A 19405-nucleotide genomic window follows, 5' to 3' on the forward strand; every position below is an offset into this window, starting at 1 on the left:
CTTACAGTAGCTGAATTCTGTATGGTTTCATGTGTAAATGTCTATGCAACACACACCAGCCAGACATCGGGGGCATGTTGAGCTGTCGAGTTGCATGGCGAAGGGATTTCTTTGGACTCCTTGTGAAACTATGGCATATGCTTTCGACGTCTGTGTCAGACACTTGGGGACAGCCTGATGATTTGCCTTTACACAAAGAACCTGTTTCTCGGAGTTGTTCAGGCCAACGGCTAATGCTGTGTGCTGTAGGAGGACCCACACCATACCTAGTGCAAAAGTCACGCTGAACATTTAGGCTAGATTCACGCTAATCTGGCCATTTCTAACACATATGGGTGCCGAATTAGCAGAAGTGTTTGAATATTGAGTGTCTTAAATTTATTTTATTAATTTATTTTGTTTTTTTTTTATTTATTTATTTTGGAAACATAGGGGATATATTGCACCGTACTTCATTAAACTGAAGGATACAATTTTAAAACATAGAGGATATACTTTAATAAATCCAAAAGTACATTAATTTTCAAAGAAAACTGAGTCCTTGAGTGTATACTGTACATAATTATACACTCATATCACTCAATGTGAAACATGTCCCTAATTTTTAACTGTTGCAATGATGATACATGATGGTGGGATGCCTTATCACACAACCGCTTGCAAGCATTACATCGGTAATGCATGTATCTGGTTGTTGCATAATGTACTCCAGGAAGACCCCGGCATCTTTAGCACCAGCATTGTGAGAAATCTTCATGCTCTCTTCTCCTGTGTCCTTCATTGCTTTCTTGCACACTTTTGATTATTTCTTCATCTGTTAAAGTTTGATCCTTATCACAGTTTTCCTCGTTCAGGCACTTCACCATCTTCACCATCAGTTTCTTCTCCTCCTGAAAGCTTGTGGAATATGTAAGTGTACAAAGTTATTGATAATTCTGAATTGACTGACTCATTGCTTTCACTGACTACTGGACCCAACTCGGCGTCAATGGATGCCCACAATTTTCTCCAGCTTTTCATTATGGTAGTGCTCTCCCCTTTCCTCACGCTTCAGCTGCTTGGAAAACATCATCACATTTGTTAATTGCTTTCCACGCCTTCAGCATAGTCGCGATAGAGTTGTTTTCACTTTCGTTCAGCAAGGAGACAAGAAGTGAATGTCGATAATGATGTTTGATTGGTTCCAAAATCTCCTAGTCCATGGGCTGAATTAGGGCTGTCACTTTGGGTGGGAGAAAGAGTGCTTGTATACCATCGGACTTTAGAGAAACATCTGAAGGATGACTAGGAGCATTGTCAGTTATAAGGATAACTTTCAGTGGAAGATTTTTCTTCTTTAGCTCTTTTCTCACTGCTGGTACAAACGTTTCATGGAACCTCAGAGAGAATATTTGTCTGTCCATCCATGCTTTCTTCTGAATGCAGTACTGCACTGGTAGAGTATTTATGTCAATGTGTTGAAAAACAACATGGATGTTGGGATTTTCCAGTTACCATAAGCGGTAGTTTAAGACTCCCATTTGCATTACATCACGCCATTAATGTTACACACTGTTTCTGTTGCTTGTAACTATTAGCTTCCTTCTCGTTCTTGGCAGCTAATGTTTTTGAAGGAAGCATCTTGTAAAATAGTTGTTTCATCAGCATTACACAAGGCATCAGCAGCTAAATCTTCTTCATCTATTATTTTCCATATCTTGCTTACAAACTCATCAGCATCCTTATAATTAGCTGAGTGACTTTCCCTGGTGACTGTCAGCTGCCGAATGCCATGTCGTTTTTTTCTAGTTTGATAGCCAACCTACGCTCACTGCAAACAAGTTACTACCGCCAAGTTGTTTGTTAAATGCAGCTGCTGTTTCCTTTACAATTGGGCCACTGACTGGAATTCCTTTACTGCGTTGTTGTATGAACCATCTATAAACACCTACATCCAGTTCATCATTCTCACACTTCGCATAACCTTCAGTTTTCCCAACTCACTATCCATATGTGTTGAGTACTGTCCAATAACATATTCTTTCTTTTTGATGTCATAAATAGTTGAACCTACACTGGATTTCAGTCGCTATTATCACCATCTCAAACATTGACAATCTTCCTTCACCACCCTCCCCTCCCCTTCTGTGTTTTTCATATTTAATTTGTAACATGTACATAAAATGTTCGGTGGCAGGAGGAACAAGACTTTTGGTCAGGTGAATACAGGGTTATAAATACAAAATCAAATAGGGGTAATGCTGGAGTAGGTTTAATAATGAATAAAAAAATAGGAGTGCGGGTAAGCTACTACAAACAGCATAGTGAACGCATTACTGTGGCCAAGATAGACACGAAGCCCACGCCTACTACAGTTGTACAAGTTTATATGCCAACTAGCTCTGCAGATGATGAAGAAATTGATGAAATGTATGATGAGATAAAAGAAATTATTCAGGTAGTGAAGGGAGATGAAAATTTAATAGTTATGGGTGACTGGAATTTGGCAGTAGGAAAAGGAAGAGAAGGAAACATAGTAGGTGAGTATGGATTGGGGCTAAGAAATGAAAGAGGAAGCCGCCTGGTAGAATTTTGCGCAGAGCATAACACTGAACTCAGCAGTAATGGCTTTCTGTGAAGAATCTCGATTTCACTAATCTAAAATTTCGACTTTCTGCTTGAGGTCTAGCGTAACGTGTTTCCTTCTAGAAGACTTGATTCCAAACCTTGAAGAAAGCTGCAATTTCAAATACAGTATATAAAGCATTGTTTAACTAAACATTGTTGCACATAATTCATTGTGCATGTGTTTTTTGATGTGCGCTGGATTTCTGAGAGGACAGCGTACTGAGGGCTGGATTAATGAGAGTCTAGTGTATTATTGACCTGAACTGTGTAAAACTCTGTTGTTCCGACACCATTTTTCCTAGAACTGAGGTGGGCGTGCACTGCTGCTACCTAGTGGGGACCATGTAAAATTTGTGAGTTTGCTCTTTCCAACAGTACGCTGTTTGCACACACATCTCAAACAACAGAATAGCTGTGACTTTTTTTAAATTCATATAATTCTTTTTGATATGCCGTGTATGTGGCTTACAGAGTTGGGTAACTGACATTTAATATTAAACTTGGAACACTGCACTCTTGCAGTTTCTTTGTCTTTAGTCGATAAGTAGAAACACCTGTGCCACTATAATTTAGAGGGTGTATTGTGTGGTTCAAGATTCAAGTATCTTTTACTGATTTTAAATCACAGTGGAAAGAGTATTAACTTCTGCATAAACCCCCAGCTAATTCATACTCCGTGGTATCATCAGGCACACCATTATTCATTTAGTCTGTAGACAACCCACAGTTGTGGCACAAGTGTGATAGGATCATCCTACATAAACGTCAAACCACCCTCCTCCCCTCTTACCTGCCCCTTGATGAAATCTTGCCTGTGGTGACATATTGGCCTGTACTTTAGTCTAGAGGCATACATGCCTCACTGGTTATATTTTATCCATGTTTAATGTACGTCATTGTAATATGTGGGCCCTGTTTCGTGATTGGTTCAACCTTTTCTGGTTTTGGTACTGAGCTGTCTTAGCCAACATTCGTTTCATATTAAATGCATTTTTCTAAATAAATACTAAAACTGCAAAGTAAATTCAATAACACTGTGCTGTAAAGCAGAAAAATCTCAAAGTATTTTGGTGCCCAATACATGCATACATACAGGGTCTTCCAGAAGGAATAGTAACTTTTTTAGGAGGTGTTAGTATAGACATTTCAATAAAGTGTTCCATATAATGTATGTTTACAGAGATACAGCAGTTAGAATCTAACCCAAACAAATACTCAAAGAAGGTATTAAGCAAAGGCAGATGATTAAGTTCAGAGTTGATTTTTGTAAAACCTACCTTCAACTTTAGTACAGCTTTGAATTCTCTTGATAACAGCACAAGTAGCTCTTCTGAGGTCGTCTTGGCACTCTTTTTTATGAGGACCGCACTCTTCATTATGTGAATGATAAATTCCTCTCTTGTGTTTACTTTTCCTTTGTGGATTATGCCGTTCCCACAGGTAAAAATCTAAAGGAGTGGGATCTAGAGACCTTGCTGGACAAACAAGTGACCATTTCTGCCAGTTCAGTTTCTGGGGAATGTCAGGCTTAGGTGAAGTCAGTAGAATGTGCTGGAGCTCTGTCATGCTGAAAGAACATACCCATCCTTGTAGCCAAAGGAAATTCATCAAATAATGCTAGAAGTTGGTTTTTGAGGAAGATTAGATAACAGCCCTTCAATGCGATTCAGTAACATGACAGACCCAGTCAGCTTATTTTCCACCATACCACACTACTCATTTACTGACTAGACTTCTTGGAAATGTCTTCACAAAGACATGGGGGTTTTTGTTGGACCATGATTTGAGTTAAAAGTTAGACTGAAAGTGGCTTCATCAGTTAATAGTATCAATTGGACTAATCCGTGATTTACAGTTACAATTATCTACCGTCATTTTTCCTCCCAAAATTGTTATTAGCTACCTCACGAATATGATAAGTGAGATAAGCAATCACATTATGAGAATTCAAACTCTCCAACCCAGCAGCAGCAGCAGCAGCAGCAGGGGCACTACTACCAGTTCGTACAATGGCAATAGTGAACCAGCTGCTACTATGACTCAAGGCATCACTAGTAACAGTACTAAAATTAAAAAATACATCTTACAAATATGCCTCAGTGATAAAGATAGCTGTACAGTACATGCAACATCAATGGAGGGGTATCTATCTGTTGAGAGGTCAGACACTGTTCAGTTCCTGAAGAGGGTTAGCAGTCTTTTCAGTAGTTGCGGAGATAACAGTTTGGATGATTGATGTAGTAACACCAACTAAAACAGCCTTGCTGTGTTGGTACTACAAATGGCTGAAAGCGGGGGGAACTACAACTGTGATTTTGATTTTGCCGAGGGCATCCAACTCTACAACATGGGGAAGCAGTGTTTGAGAAGGGAGGGAGATAGAGTTGTAATGTTATTCAGTCTGTACATCAAGCAAGCAGTGAAAGAAACTAAAAAAAAGTTCTGGAGGAGAGAGAAGAAATTAAAACATTGAGGTTTCCCAATGACATCGTAATACTGTCCAAGACAGCAAAAGTCTTGGAAGAACGGAATGGACAGTGTCGTGAGTGGAGGATATACGATGAACATTAACAAAAGCAATACAAGGATAATGGAAAGTAGTTGGAATTAAACCAGGTAATGCTGTGGAAACTAGATTAGGAAACGAGTAGCGTAAAGCACTAGATAGGTCTTTCTATTTTGGCAACAAAGTAATTGATAGTGGCTGAAATAGAAAGAGTATTTTTTCCATTGTTTGATTAAAGAGTATAAAATGTAGACTGGACATGGCAAAAAATGTGTTTCTGAAGAAGAGACTAGAGTATTGGGATGTCTTTGTCTGGAGTGTAGTCATGTATGGAAGTGAAACAGGGACAATAAACAGTGTAGGCAAGAAGAGAGTAGAGGCTTTTGAAATGTGGCGCTACAGAAGAATGCTGAAGATTAAGTGGTTAGATTACATAATTAACGACGAGGTACTGAATAGGATTGGGGAGACAAGAAATTTGTGGCATAGTTTGCCCAAAAGAATGGATTGGTTGAGAGGACACATTCTGAGACATGAAGAAATCACCAATTTAGTATTGGTGGGAAGTGTGAAGGGTGGGGGTAAAATTTGTGGAGGGACTGAGAGATGAATACAGTCACCAGATTCAGAAGGCTGTGGGTTGCAGTAGTTATTTTCAGATGAAGAAGCTGGCATGGAGAGCTGCTTCCGAACGACAATCTTCACTTTCTTCTTGAAAATGTTGAGTCCACTTGCAGATGATAAAGATTGAGGCCATGCATACATTATGTCTGCCATATTGCTATATGTCAAACACTTGTATGTGTAGTACTTGAATATTCCTAGATGTTTGTTTTGCAAGGCTCTGCTTTATTTACTGAAGTATGTCTCCTTTGGCCGCCCCTCTCCCCCCCCTCCCCTGCCCCCATAACATTTATTGTGAAAAGGAAATTTCTATGCAGATATCTGGAACATCAGATCTCCACAGTTCTCCCACTTCCTCTCCTAATGTATGGTACCTCATCAAAACATTACAAATATTTTATATTTTCATAAAAATTGAGTGTGTGATTTACTTTGTCAGATAAAACAAAAAACATCAGCATATACTTTAAATGAAGTGGAAATAGTTAGGTCAATAGAGAGAGAGACATATTGTAATCAAGGTTTAAATGAACTAAGGGGAAGGATTAACAGGTCTTGGATTCTTATTTGGCAATAATCCATCACAATTCTTTTGCAGTTTTTCATTTATTTACCACAGTCCAAGACATAGTTAAAAAGTATTGTCGCAGCCATAGGTACAGTGCCAACCAGTTCACAGATGCCAACTCACATATCTACATGGCAAAAATAACAAGAGTTACATGTGCGTGGAACTATCATAATTTTTTTAATTTTATAGAAACATATCTCATCGTTAAAGTGTAGAAATAAGATGAAAACTGTTATTTTACAAAGTGTTACAAACTGTTGTAGTGTTTTAGTGTGACTTAATTTCAATCTACATGTTTGAAAGTACAGCTGTTTGTGAATAACCAAAAGTAACTGATGAAGTACAAAAGTTGGTAAAGTTAGAGATCCATTTTTTTGTGTTGCTGATATATGGTACATACAGATCCATTCCATATTTAATACCAAGTAACTATTAATGAAATGTAAAATGCTATAAGAACTGAAATTGACACAAAATAAATATAAAACATTCAGTTACAAGTCAGTTCTGAAACAAAATATCTTTTGGTAGTAAAATTATGTAAATGAGAACAAAATGCAATTTATATGTGGTTTGGAACTTAAATAGTTGCGACTATTTATTCACAACCGATGCGAAAGAGTTACATTTTTGCACCTGTTACTGTCCTTCAAAGTAGTCACCAACATTACGCAGAACCTGTTGCCAGCGATATGGAAGGCGTAGTATACCATTAGCAGAGCCTGTTCTGTTGATAGTGCAAATGGGGCGGTCAGCTGCCTGTCGAATCTCTGGAACAGTTCTGAAGTGACCACTGACCGAACAGAGCAGCCACAGCTTGTGCTGTATGCGCCCGCACATCGACATGCAAAATGACGGGTGGGTTACGCAGAAAGTGTCGCTGCTTCCTTCGCAAAGCTGGTCGCAGGTGATGTTCCAAAAAGGAACAGTAATACTGTGCATTGACGGTCTGCCGAGAAGGAATGTAACGCATTAGGATAACACCATCACAGTCGTACACAAGAATCACATAACATTAGACCGCTCCATTCACACCATCAGCAGAACAGGCTCTGCTAACGGTATACTAAGCCTTCCACGTCACTGACAACAGGTTCTACAGAACACTGCTGACTACTTTGAAGGACAGTAACAGGTGCAAACATGTAACTCTTTTGTATCAGTTGTGAATAAATAGTTGCCACTATTTAAGTTACAACCCTTGTATTAGTCTACGTATTAGTTTTGTGTATTGTGTTCTTCAGTACTATTAGATGTTTGTAGTCACTTTACACTATACAGTTGGAGATTACTGATAAGAAGGGGAGATGCTGTTCTATACACCTCATGACTTATTAATAGTGTGTAGTAGGTTGATGGTAAAGTACCTACATTTTTTTATTAATTTCTGTTTTTTATAGACTGCACTTAAGTTCTTAATACTGTACTGTTTACCTAGTCATTATAGAAACAGTGCCTTGAACTGAAATACTTGTTACAGACAATGGACGCTAAAGAGGACACCAGCTCTGGAAGTGTAAATGCACAATACGATGCATCGGACAGTGGCATCACCACCATCATCGCTGTTGAAAACTTGAGTGAAGCCCTGAACAATGCTGAGATCATTGAATCTTTCAGCTTCTGGGACGAAGGTAGTAGCCCACCACCGAGTAACCTAGTTCCTATGGTCACAATGGATGAAAGTTCGTCCTCTAGCAATGATATGGAACCGATGGAATTAGATGTGTTGGAACGTGACTTGCTGGTAGATGCTAAAGAGTCAGAGCTAACAAATCGTTTTCTGAATGGGGAATTGACATTTAGTCAGTACGCGAGTTTGATGGGCGGCGATGAGGACGATGATGGTGACGACGACGATGTTATTGATGGTTACAATACTGTACAAGACCGCCCAGACGAATCAATCCAGCCTAAACCTTCAAGTGCAGCAGTTAAAGAATTTGAAGAACTAGCAGCTGGGCCTTCACAGAGGCAGAGGAAATCAACTACAGAAAAGACCAAACGTGTCAGACGGCACCTTCCTCCTGCCCTGAAGGGATTGATGGGTGAGGCAAACTTAAGGTACGCTCGAGGCGATCACGAGATGGCCATTAAAATGTGCCTTGAGATAATAAGGCAGGTGCCGACAGCCCCCGAGCCTTTCCACACACTTGCGGTGTTGTATGAGGAGAAGGGCTACTCGGAGAAATCCTTACAGTTTGCACTGATTGCGGCCCACCTGAACCCGAACGATGTGGACCAATGGGTACGCCTAGCTGAAATCTCTGAAGAGCAGGGCAACCTGAGGCAGGCGGCAACCTGCTACTCCAAGGCCATTGCAGCTGATTCGGCCAATACGGAAGAGCACATGGTCAGTATATACATGAAACGCTGGGAGCTCCTGGACAAGGTGGGTGAAACGAAGGCTGGCCTCAGGGGCCTTATCAGGCTGATGACACTCCTCCGTCACGACCAGGGTCTGGTCCTGTTCCACATAGCGAAGATTGTGGCTACAAAGTACCACGAGCGCAATGAACTGGACCGTGCGAAGGAAGTTATGGACATCGCATTTTCCAAAAGTCCTCAGTCCGTCACTACGGAAGATGTCAATTTGATGTTGGAACTTCTCTTGAGCCTGCAGCACTACCAGGAATGCATCAACATCCTCGTTCAGTATTGTGGAGTGGAAGTGGAAGCAATATCTGAGAATCAGGCATCCGGCCGAGAACCAGTTTTGAAGATAATGTCGTGCAATATCCCGGAGACACTGGTCATTGACCTCAAAGTTAAAGTTATAGTCGTGCTAATCCATATGAAAACTTTTCACCTGATTGACGAGTTGCTGAACTTGCTCCTGAACGGGCAAAGCCCAGAGCAGTCGGGCGACCTGTACCTCGACGTAGCGGAGGCCCTGATGTCAGAAGGCGAGCACCGTGAAGCTCTGCGTCTACTAGAACCTCTTACAGAGACAGAAAACTACAGCCTGCCCGCGGTGTGGCTGCGGCACGCAGAGTGCTTGAAGCAGTGTGGCCGAACTGAGGAGGCAATTGCTGCGTACAGGAAGGTGGTCACGCAGGCGCCACAGCACCTGGACGCGCGGCTGACACTTTCGGACCTGCTGAAAGCCGTGGGCCGTGAGGAGGAGGCACTCGTGGTCCTCACACAGGATGAAGAGTCGGAAGTACTGGAACCAGGACTGCTGTATGAGCGGTGCTTGCTTCTGAAAGATGCTGAGGGTAAGACCGAAGAATTCCTGGCTGTGGGCCAGCTTTTGCTGTCCAGGCACTGGACGCGGATCAGGAACCGTGAGGAAATGTACGCACTCACCCGAATGAGGAGGTTTACAAAGAAACGCGACGCGCTCAGGGAAATACGTACCAGCCGAGGAGAGCCATCCCATGACCCTGATGCCCCGGACTTCCATTCTGGCAAAGGAGAACCATCGGTATGTAACTTTGCTCATCTAGTTTTCCCCCCTTTCATAGTAGCTTCACTGTCGACAATGATCATGATCTTCCTGTCGTGAAAATTCTTACAGATATGCAGTAATGTACGAGGGCCGTTTTTTTCAACCTCTGATAGGCTATAAATAAAAGACAAGTTCATAGAAAACAATTATTTTATTACCAAAGTTTTGTACACTTAACGGTTAATTTTCAACATAATGGACAAGTTTTGCAATACCCTCTTCAAAAAATGTTGCCACCAATGATTTCAAATGAGCATTGATATCGTTTTGAAGATCTTCATTGGTTTGAAAGTGATGCCCTCCTAGCCGAGTCTCCAGTTCAGGGGAAAGGTTAGAGTCGCTGGGTGCCAGGTCAGGACCGTATGGCAGATAATCGAAAATGTCCCATTGGAATTGTTCAGTGAGCCGTTGGGTTGTGTCAGCAGTGTGTGGATGAGCAGTGTCATGGATCAACACAATTCCTGAAGTCAGCATTCCTCTTTGCTTGCTTGAATGGCTCTCCACAAATGTAAAGTTTCACAATAAGTAACTGCATTGATAGTGGTTCCGGGCTGCATAAACTCTACAAGCAACACACCTGTTTGATCCCAAAACACAGTAGCCATAACCTTTCTGGTGTTGAATGTTCGTTTGAATTAATTTGTTTGTGTGGTGAACTTGGATGCATCCATTGTTGTGATTGTCATTTTTTTTCTTGTGTGTCATATTGGATACAAGTTTCTTCTCCAGTAACAGTTGATTTCAAAAAGATTTTGCCTTCATCATGATAACGGTCAAGGAAATTCAAAGCTGATGCCATTCAGTGACTTTTGTGGGCATCCGTCAGCATTTTTGGAACCCGACGAGCACAAAGTTTTTTGTAGCCTAAATGTTCAGGCACGATAGAGTGTACGACAGATCTTGGAACTTCTGGAATTTCCGTAGACAAAGCAGTTATGGCAAACCTATGATTTCTTCTAACCGTTCTGTCAACTTGTTCAATAAGATCGGCTGTAATGACAGACATGTGTCCTCGGCCCCCTTCATCATGCATGTCATTTCGGCCATCTTTAAACTTTCGACACCATTTGCGCACAACACCGTTAGTCATGAAGTTATCACCTTACACTCAGCTCATTCTCCAATTAATTTCTGCTGCACCATTGTCTTCTGCTTGGAGAAACCAAATTACACTTCGTAATTCACACTTGGTGGGAGCAACAGTGATGACAGCCATGTTTACGTGGCTGTAGTGCAATGCAGACTGATGCCTTCTACATCTACATCTATGTTTGCCTTGAGGTCGTCAATGGCGGAGTGTGTAGTGCGAGAGTTGCGAAGTTGCCTACAATGCATGTCCACTTTCTGCTGCTTGTGTAACTTCTATACTGAGCGAGCGGAGGTTGAAAAAAAAGCGGCCCTCATACATAACACTGGAGTAATACATTTTCAATTTCTAATCAGTGTTCACAGGCCGATGTTCAGTTTTGTCACAAGCCGTAGTCCAAGCTTATAAACTAGGTAAATAGTTATTACATTCATTGACCTTATATCACATAATAATCTGGCTGCTGATTAACCTAATAATTTTCGCTATTTGGTCCTGGAAAAAAAAAAAAATATATATATATATATATAATAGAGGGAAACATTCCACGTGGGAAAAATATATCTAAAAAGAAAGATGATGAGACTTACCAAGCAAAAGCACTGGCAGGTCGATAGACACACAAACAAACACAAACATACACACAAAATTCTAGCTTTCGCAACCAACGGTTGCCTCGTCAGGAAAGAGGGAAGGAGAGGGAAAGACAAAAGGATTTGGGTTTTAAGGGAGAGGGTAAGGAGTCATTCCAATCCCGGGAGCGGAAAGACTTACCTTAGGGGGAAAAAAGGACAGGTATACACTCGCACGCACACACATATCCATCTGCATATACACAGACACAAGCAGACATTTGTAAAGGCTTGTGTCTGTGTATATGCAGATGGATATGTGTGTGTGTGTGTGTGTGTGTGTGTGTGTGTGTGTGTGTGCGCGCGAGTGTATACCTGTCCTTTTTTCCCCCTAAGGTAAGTCTTTCCGCTCCCGGGATTGGAATGACTCCTTACCCTCTCCCTTAAAACCCAAATCCTTTTGTCTTTCCCTCTCCTTCCCTCTTTCCTGACGAGGCAACCGTTGGTTGCGAAAGCTAGAATTTTGTGTGTATGTTTGTGTTTGTTTGTGTGTCTATCGACCTGCCAGCGCTTTTGTTTGGTAAGTCTCATCACCTTTCTTTTTAGATATATTTTTCCCATATATATATATATATATATATATATATATATATATATATATATATATGAATATAATAGAGGGAAACATTCCACGTGGGAAAAATATATTTAAAAAGAAAGATGATGAGACTTACCAAACAAAAGCGCTGGCAGGTCGATAGACACACAAACAAACACAAACATACACACAAAATCTAGCTTTCGCAACCAATGGTTGCCTCGTCAGGAAAGAGGGAAGGAGAGGGAAAGACAAAAGGATTTGGGTTTTAAGGGAGAGGGTAAGGAGTCATTCCAATCCCGGGAGCGGAAAGACTTACCTTAGGGGGAAAAAAGGACAGGTATACACTCGCACACACACACATATCCATCCTCATATACACAGACACAAGCAGACATTTGTAAAGGCAAAGAGTTTGGGCAGAGATGTCAGTCGGGGCGGATGTACAAAGGCAAAGATGATGTTGAAAGACAGGTGAGGTATGAGCGGCGGCAAATTGAAATTAGAAATTAGCGGAGATTGAGGCCTGGCGGATAGCGAGAAGAGAGGATATGCTGAAGGGCAAGTTCCCATCTCCGGAGTTCTGACAGGTTGGTGTTAGTGGGAAGTATCCAGATAACCCGGACGGTGTAACACTGTGCCAAGATGTGCTGGCCGTGCACCAAGGCATGTTTAGCCACAGGGTGATCCTCATTACCAACAAACACTGTCTGCCTGTGTCCATTCATGCGAATGGACAGTTTGTTGCTGGTCATTCCCACATAGAACGCTTCACAGTGTAGGCAGGTCAGTTGGTAAATCACGTGGGTGCTTTCACACGTGGCTCTGCCTTTGATCGTGTACACCTTCCGGGTTACAGGACTGGAATAGGTGGTGGTGGGAGGGTGCATGGGACAGGTTTTACACCGGGGGCGGTTACAGGGGTAGGAGCCAGAGGGTAGGGAAGGTGGTCTGGGGATTTCATAGGGATGAACTAAAAGGTTGCGAAGGTTAGGTGGACGGCGGAAAGACACTCTTGGTGGAGTGGGGAGGATTTCATGAAGGATGGATCTCATTTCAGGGCAGGATTTGAGGAAGTCGTATCCCTGCTGGAGAGCCACATTCAGAATCTGATCCAGTCCCGGAAAGTATCCTGTCACAAGTGGGGCACTTTTGGGGTTCTTCTGTGGAAGGTTCCGGGTTTGAGGAGATGAGGAAGTGGCTCTGGTTATTTGCTTGTGTACCAGGTCGGGAGGGTAGTTACGGGATGCAAAAGCTGTTTTCAGGTTGTTGGTGTAGTGGTTCAAGGATTCCGGACTGGAGCAGATTCGTTTGCCACGAAGACCTATGCTGTAGGGAAGGGACCGTTTGATGTGGAATGGGTGGCAGCTGTCATAATGGAGGTACTGTTGCTTGTTGGTGGGTTTGATGTGGACGGACGTGTGAAGCTGGCCATTGGACAGGTGGAGGTCAACGTCAAGGAAAGTGGCATGGGATTTGGAGTAGGACCAGGTGAATCTGATGGAACCAAAGGAGTTGAGGTTGGAGAGGAAATTCTGGAGTTCTTCTTCACTGTGAGTCCAGATCATGAAAATGTCATCAATAAATCTGTACCAAACTTCGGGTTGGCAGGCCTGGGTAACCAAGAAGGCTTCCTCTAAGCGACCCATGAATAGGTTGGCATACGAGGGGGCCATCCTGGTACCCATGGCTGTTCCCTTTAATTGTTGGTATGTCTGGCCTTCAAAAGTGAAGAAGTTGTGGGTCAGGATGAAGCTGGCTAAGGTAATGAGGAAAGAGGTTTTAGGTAGGGCGGCAGGTGATCGGCGTGAAAGGAAGTGCTCCATCGCAGCGAGGCCCTTGACATGCGGAATATTTGTGTATAAGGAAGTGGCATCAATGGTTACAAGGATGGTTTCCGGGGGTAACAGACTGGGTAGGGATTCCAGGCGTTCGAGAAAGTGGTTGGTGTCTTTGATGAAGGATGGGAGACTGCATGTAATGGGTTGAAGGTGTTGATCTACGTAGGCAGAGATGCGTTCGGTGGGGGCTTGGTAACCAGCTACAATGGGACGGCCGGGATGATTGGGTTTGTGAATTTTGGGAAGAAGGTAGAAGGTAGGGGTGCGGGGTGTTGGTGGGGTCAGGAGGTTGATGGAGTCGGGTGAAAGGTTTTGTAGGGGGCCTAAGGTTCTGAGGATTCCTTGAAGCTCCGCCTGGACATCAGGAATGGGATTGCCTTGGCAAACTTTGTAAGTAGTGTGGTCTGAAAGCTGACGCAGTCCCTCAGTCACATACTCCCGACGATCAAGTACCACAGTTGTGGAACCCTTGTCAGCCGGAAGAATGACGATGGATCGGTCAGCCTTCAGATCACGGATAGCCTGGGCTTCAGCAGTGGGAAACATTCCACGTGGGAAAAATATATTTAAAAAAAAAGATGATGAGACTTACCCAACAAAAGCGCTGGCAGGTCGATAGACACACAAATAAACACAAACATACACACAAAACTCTAGCTTTCGCAACCAACGGTTGCCTCGTCAGGAAAGAGGGAAGGAGAAGGAAAGACAAAAGGATATGGGTTTTAAGGGAGAGGGTAAGGAGTCATTCCAATCCCGGGAGGGGAAAGACTTACCTTAGGGGGAAAAAAGGACAGGTATACACTCGCACACACACACATATCCATCCATACATACAAGACACAAGCAGACATGTCTGCTTGTGTCTTGTATGTATGGATGGATATGTGTGTGTGTGCGAGTGTATACCTGTCCTTTTTTCCCCCTAAGGTAAGTCTTTCCCCTCCCGGGATTGGAATGACTCCTTACCCTCTCCCTTAAAACCCATATCCTTTTGTCTTTCCTTCTCCTTCCCTCTTTCCTGACGAGGCAACCGTTGGTTGCGAAAGCTAGAGTTTTGTGTGTATGTTTGTGTTTATTTGTGTGTCTATCGACCTGCCAGCGCTTTTGTTGGGTAAGTCTCATCATCTTTCTTTTTAAATATATATATATATATATATATATATATATAAGATTAAAAATCAAAAATTAGTGTTATATTGTTATTACCAACAAAAAACATAGCAAAAATAAAGACACACAATTACATTAGTAAAAGAGCAAGAGCTGTATAACAAGAAAAAAACCAAAATTACAGGCACTAATTTATGAAAAAAGTTTTCTACAAAGATCATTTCAAAAGTTCTGCACACTGTGAGATAGAATTGAAGCAAATAATTTATTTTAGAGAATAATTTTACAGGCATTCAATATAATCTCCATTCTTGCTTGTGACAGCTTCCCAACAATTTGGCAAGTTCTTTGTTCCAGATGGAGCACCTTCATTGTTGAATTGTGTTATTACTGGGATCACCTGACTGTAAGCTTCTTCATTTGTATCAGAATATTTTCACAGAATTCTTCCTTCAATTTGGGAAACAAGTCATAGCCTGGGGTGGCTAATTTCAGGACTGTGTGGTGGGTGGGGAAGGATTTCCCATCCATTTGTTGATTGTTTCACTCACTGTTAGGGCAATATGTGGCTTCCTTTTTTGTGCAAAGTGAGGAGACCAGCTGCAAGAATTCAGGCCTTCTTTGATGAATTTTTGAGTATAAAAATATTGCAGAAACAGCTTGTAGTACACACCTGCTGTAGATGTCCCATGGGGCAGTTTTATTTATAGTTATGACTCCATTCGTGTCATACACAAAGATAATCATGAGTTTCACCTTTGATGATTGTTGGTTGCAGATTTTTTTTCTGGTGTGGAGAGTCAGATCCTTTCCATTGTGATGACTGAGACTTCAGTTCTGGTGCATTATCTAGTATCCAGGTTTCATTAAATGCAACAGTCCATGTCAGAAACAGTGCTCATTCTGTTCAGTAACATTGAAGCAATTCTTTTGCGACCTGCTGTCCTCTCTTCACTTAGATCATGTGCAACCCATCCGGTAGCAACTTACCTTATCGTTAACATTACAGTTATGATTCTGTAAACTCAAGTGACATATTCTGGCCTCATATTTCATTTTCTCTCATACTTTTTGTCGACCCTCTCTCAACGTGTCATTGACAATAACCTGAGAGGTTTAGTGTGTTGCAGTTGATGGCATTCCCTTCTTGGATTGTCCTCAGGGCTTACCCGACCTTCACAGAAATGAGCAGACTACTGTGATACTGTGCTATGGTCCACCACACTATTTCCACACACCTCTTGCAAAGCATTGTAAATTTCTGTTTGGTCACCATGCGTAATCTGACCTGATTAGGTTTCTGCTTCCATTGTAAACCTGAATTACTCACAAGACAACCACGTGAACCAGCAGACACGTATATGACCGTCACCCCTAAAGTCTCATTCACAACTGCCATGAATTTCAACTCCATCGCACCACCGTAATGGTCACGCATGCGTAGTTTGAAATGACCGACATACTTAGGCGAGGATTTCTGAAGTCCAAAATTGAATAATTAACAAAGTAAAAAGTTATTGTGGTGGAAGCAGATATTTTTCTAATTTTGGAAAATTTAGACTATAGAAATGTGGTACTGAATTCTGGTAATAATCACTATTTAAGATTCAACCTTGCGGTAGACCAAAATTTTGAGAATGTATAACTTTTTAAATAGGAAGTTTTTGGAATAAACCGTTTGTTGAGAAGAGGAGAACGAGAGTTTCCAAATGAAGTAACCAAATTTAGAAATAAACAGCTATTTGCTCAATGAAAATTTCACCTCCTTGCATTTAATAAGGATCATAAATCATGGATATTTCTTGCGAAAAAGTATTTCCCTCTGCATTAGCTATAATATTGTCATCAGTAATTGAAAAAACTATGCAGGGAATAATAATGTCCAATGAGCTACAGCTTAACAAAGAAATTAGCTATTTTGTGTAATTATTGATGCTTTTAACAATATTAATGTTGGGAGTGGTATTAAGGATAATTACGATAGTCCCATCTTGTTCTGTTACAGGTACAAGAAGAGTGGGAACTCTTGAAAGAAATGTGCAACACGTGTATGCGACTTGAGCGGTTCAATCTCCTGCAGAGACTGACATTTTCGGCGCTGGGCTCAAAGAAGTTGACATCCAAACCAGAAATGTTGCGGGAGCTCGAGTTCATGTGCCTGTTGGCATGTTTCTACAATGCCGACGCATACTATGGCTACAATTTGGCGAGAGATAATGTGTTGAAAGACTCCTCCAAACCCAGGATTTGGAATTTGTTCAACTTGGTCATCCAGCGTGCTGATGACGTGCGTCACAATAGGTTCCTCATGAGGCTTCTTGCGAGGCAACCCAACCACGAGGCCCTCACCCTCCTGCATGCCAACAACTGCCTCGTGGCGGGGACGTACAAGTACGCCCTGAGTGAGTACACCACGGCTTACCGTGCCAGACCGTCAGCAATGACTGCATTCCTTGTCGGAGTGACACTTATTCAGGTCGCGTGTCAAAAATTTTCTGCAAAAAAACATGCACTTGTCGTCCAGGGGCTGTCATTTATGAGTCTGTACAGGAAATACCGTGGTCAGGAGGGTTTCCAAGAAGTGTCCTACAATTTAGGTCGAGCTTTCCACCAGTTGGGCCTGTTACCTGCTGCTATATTTAACTACCGTAATGCTCTGGAGTGTAATGTCTCACCATTAATTGAGCAGTCGCCGAAACGATTGAACCTTCAAAGAGAGGCGGCATTCAATTTGTATTTAATTTACCACAGTTCAGGTTCCAGTGATATCGCAAGGAGCTACCTTGAAAAGTATATTGTTGTCTAATACTAAGGATTATCTTTAAAATATTGGCATTCATTGTATGTAATTGAATATAGAGAAAAATGAAAACTATGGGAGCTGCAGCAACTTGCAAGTTTTACTATAAACTGGCTGAGTACCCATTGTTGCTCGGGTATGTATTCTAGTCCTGTAAGTCCATTTCCTCCTTCCCTCTCTGTCCATCTCCTCATCTCCCCTCTCTGTGTCCATCTCCTCTCCCCTCTCTCTGTCCATCTCATACTCTTTCCTTTCTTTGCCCATTTCCTACTCTCCTCTATTTGTACACCTTCTCCTTATCCTCCTCCCTCTATCTGGGTCCTTCTCCTTTGGATACTCTCTGCAAAATTTGTAGTATTGAGGATGTAATAAATTAAAATGTCATGCATGACACAGCATTTTTTCGTGCATCTTTGTGTTAATGATGTCATGTCTCTTGAAACATGTGGTGTTCAGTGATATAATTTTGTATGTACATTTAGCAAAATATGGGGATATCTCTGCGATTAGGGAACTGTGGAAAGTTTAGAAAAATCGGTAGCCTCAGGTCAAGGGAGACTTATCAGACGGAATGAGGAAGAGACAGAGATTGTTGCAAATTCCATCAGATGAGATTTTAAAATCTGAGACTCTAAGGGTAGAAGATATGGTAATACTCAAGACTGAGATTACTGGTAAAACTTTGGGCATGAGTTAATAAGAGTGGAAAGCTAACTGTGCTGTATGTGGTAGGGGTGGAGAAAATACAGACAGGTCAGAAACTATAAGATATAGAAAACTATGAGAGAGTTGTTCATTGCCAGTATACACCTGCCTACGTCTATTCGTCACAGCCAATAACTTGATGTAGTCATGCCAATGTAAATGGCCAAACATTGTTTACATAACAGCTAGTACATGACATGTTGGTTGTTTCACTGATGGTTCTTCCTTTGAAAGTATATGTTTTGCCAATTACGGAGCTGGTACAGGTGGTGGTAGGAGGGTGTGTAGGGCAAATCTTACAGGTGTTACAGTCACAGAGGTAGGAGTCACAGGGTAGGGAAATGGGTGAAAAAGGAGCAGAGAGTCTGACAGTGATATTGCAGAGATTGGGAAGGTGACAAAAAGCTATTCTAAATGTTGTGGGGAAAAGTGTCAGACAGAATGGAATTCATTTCAGGCCGTGTTCTTAGGAAGTCCTAGCCTTGTTGAAGTAACTGATTAATGCATTCCGGACCTGGATAATACTGAGAGACAGGAGGTGTATGGCTAAGATGTTTTTCGGAGGTATCAGTATTGGATATGATTTATGGGAAATGTGCTAATGGACTAGGGCTGGTGGGGTAATTAAGTCCAGTGAAGGCTGTGGTAAGAATGGTTACATATTGCTCTAAAGAGTCCTGAACAAATACATTTGCGTCAGATTCAAAGGCTCTGTGGAAAGGAATATCTAACACAGAAAGGATGGTGACTGTCAAAATGTAAGTATAGTTGTTTGTTAGTAGACTTAATAGAAACTAAACTGTGTATCTGATGCTCAGTGAGAATGGGATCAACATCAAGGAAAGTGGCATGGGATTCAGAATAGGACCGTGTGATATACTGGGAGAATGTATTTAGAGATTCCAAGAATTTTAACTGTATGTCCTCATG

At 41.8% G+C, this 19405-nt stretch overlaps 1 protein-coding gene across 3 annotated transcripts in view; it reads left to right on the forward strand.

Annotated features, from left to right (window-relative positions):
• Positions 1 to 18151, forward strand: part of LOC126109798 (general transcription factor 3C polypeptide 3) — a 36629-nt gene extending 18478 nt beyond the window's left edge. For all 3 annotated transcript variants that reach the window (XM_049914855.1, XM_049914854.1, XM_049914856.1), the window contains 2 exons: positions 7789 to 9735; positions 16976 to 18151. In XM_049914855.1, the coding sequence (XP_049770812.1) occupies positions 7792 to 9735; positions 16976 to 17776 (2745 nt within the window). In that variant the 5' untranslated portion in view covers positions 7789 to 7791 and the 3' untranslated portion in view covers positions 17777 to 18151. The remainder of the gene's footprint in view (positions 1 to 7788; positions 9736 to 16975) is intronic.
• Positions 18152 to 19405: the final 1254 nt, after the last annotated feature.

This window comes from Schistocerca cancellata, chromosome 12 (genome assembly GCF_023864275.1).
Source record: "Schistocerca cancellata isolate TAMUIC-IGC-003103 chromosome 12, iqSchCanc2.1, whole genome shotgun sequence".
Taxonomy (NCBI): domain Eukaryota; kingdom Metazoa; phylum Arthropoda; class Insecta; order Orthoptera; family Acrididae; genus Schistocerca; species Schistocerca cancellata.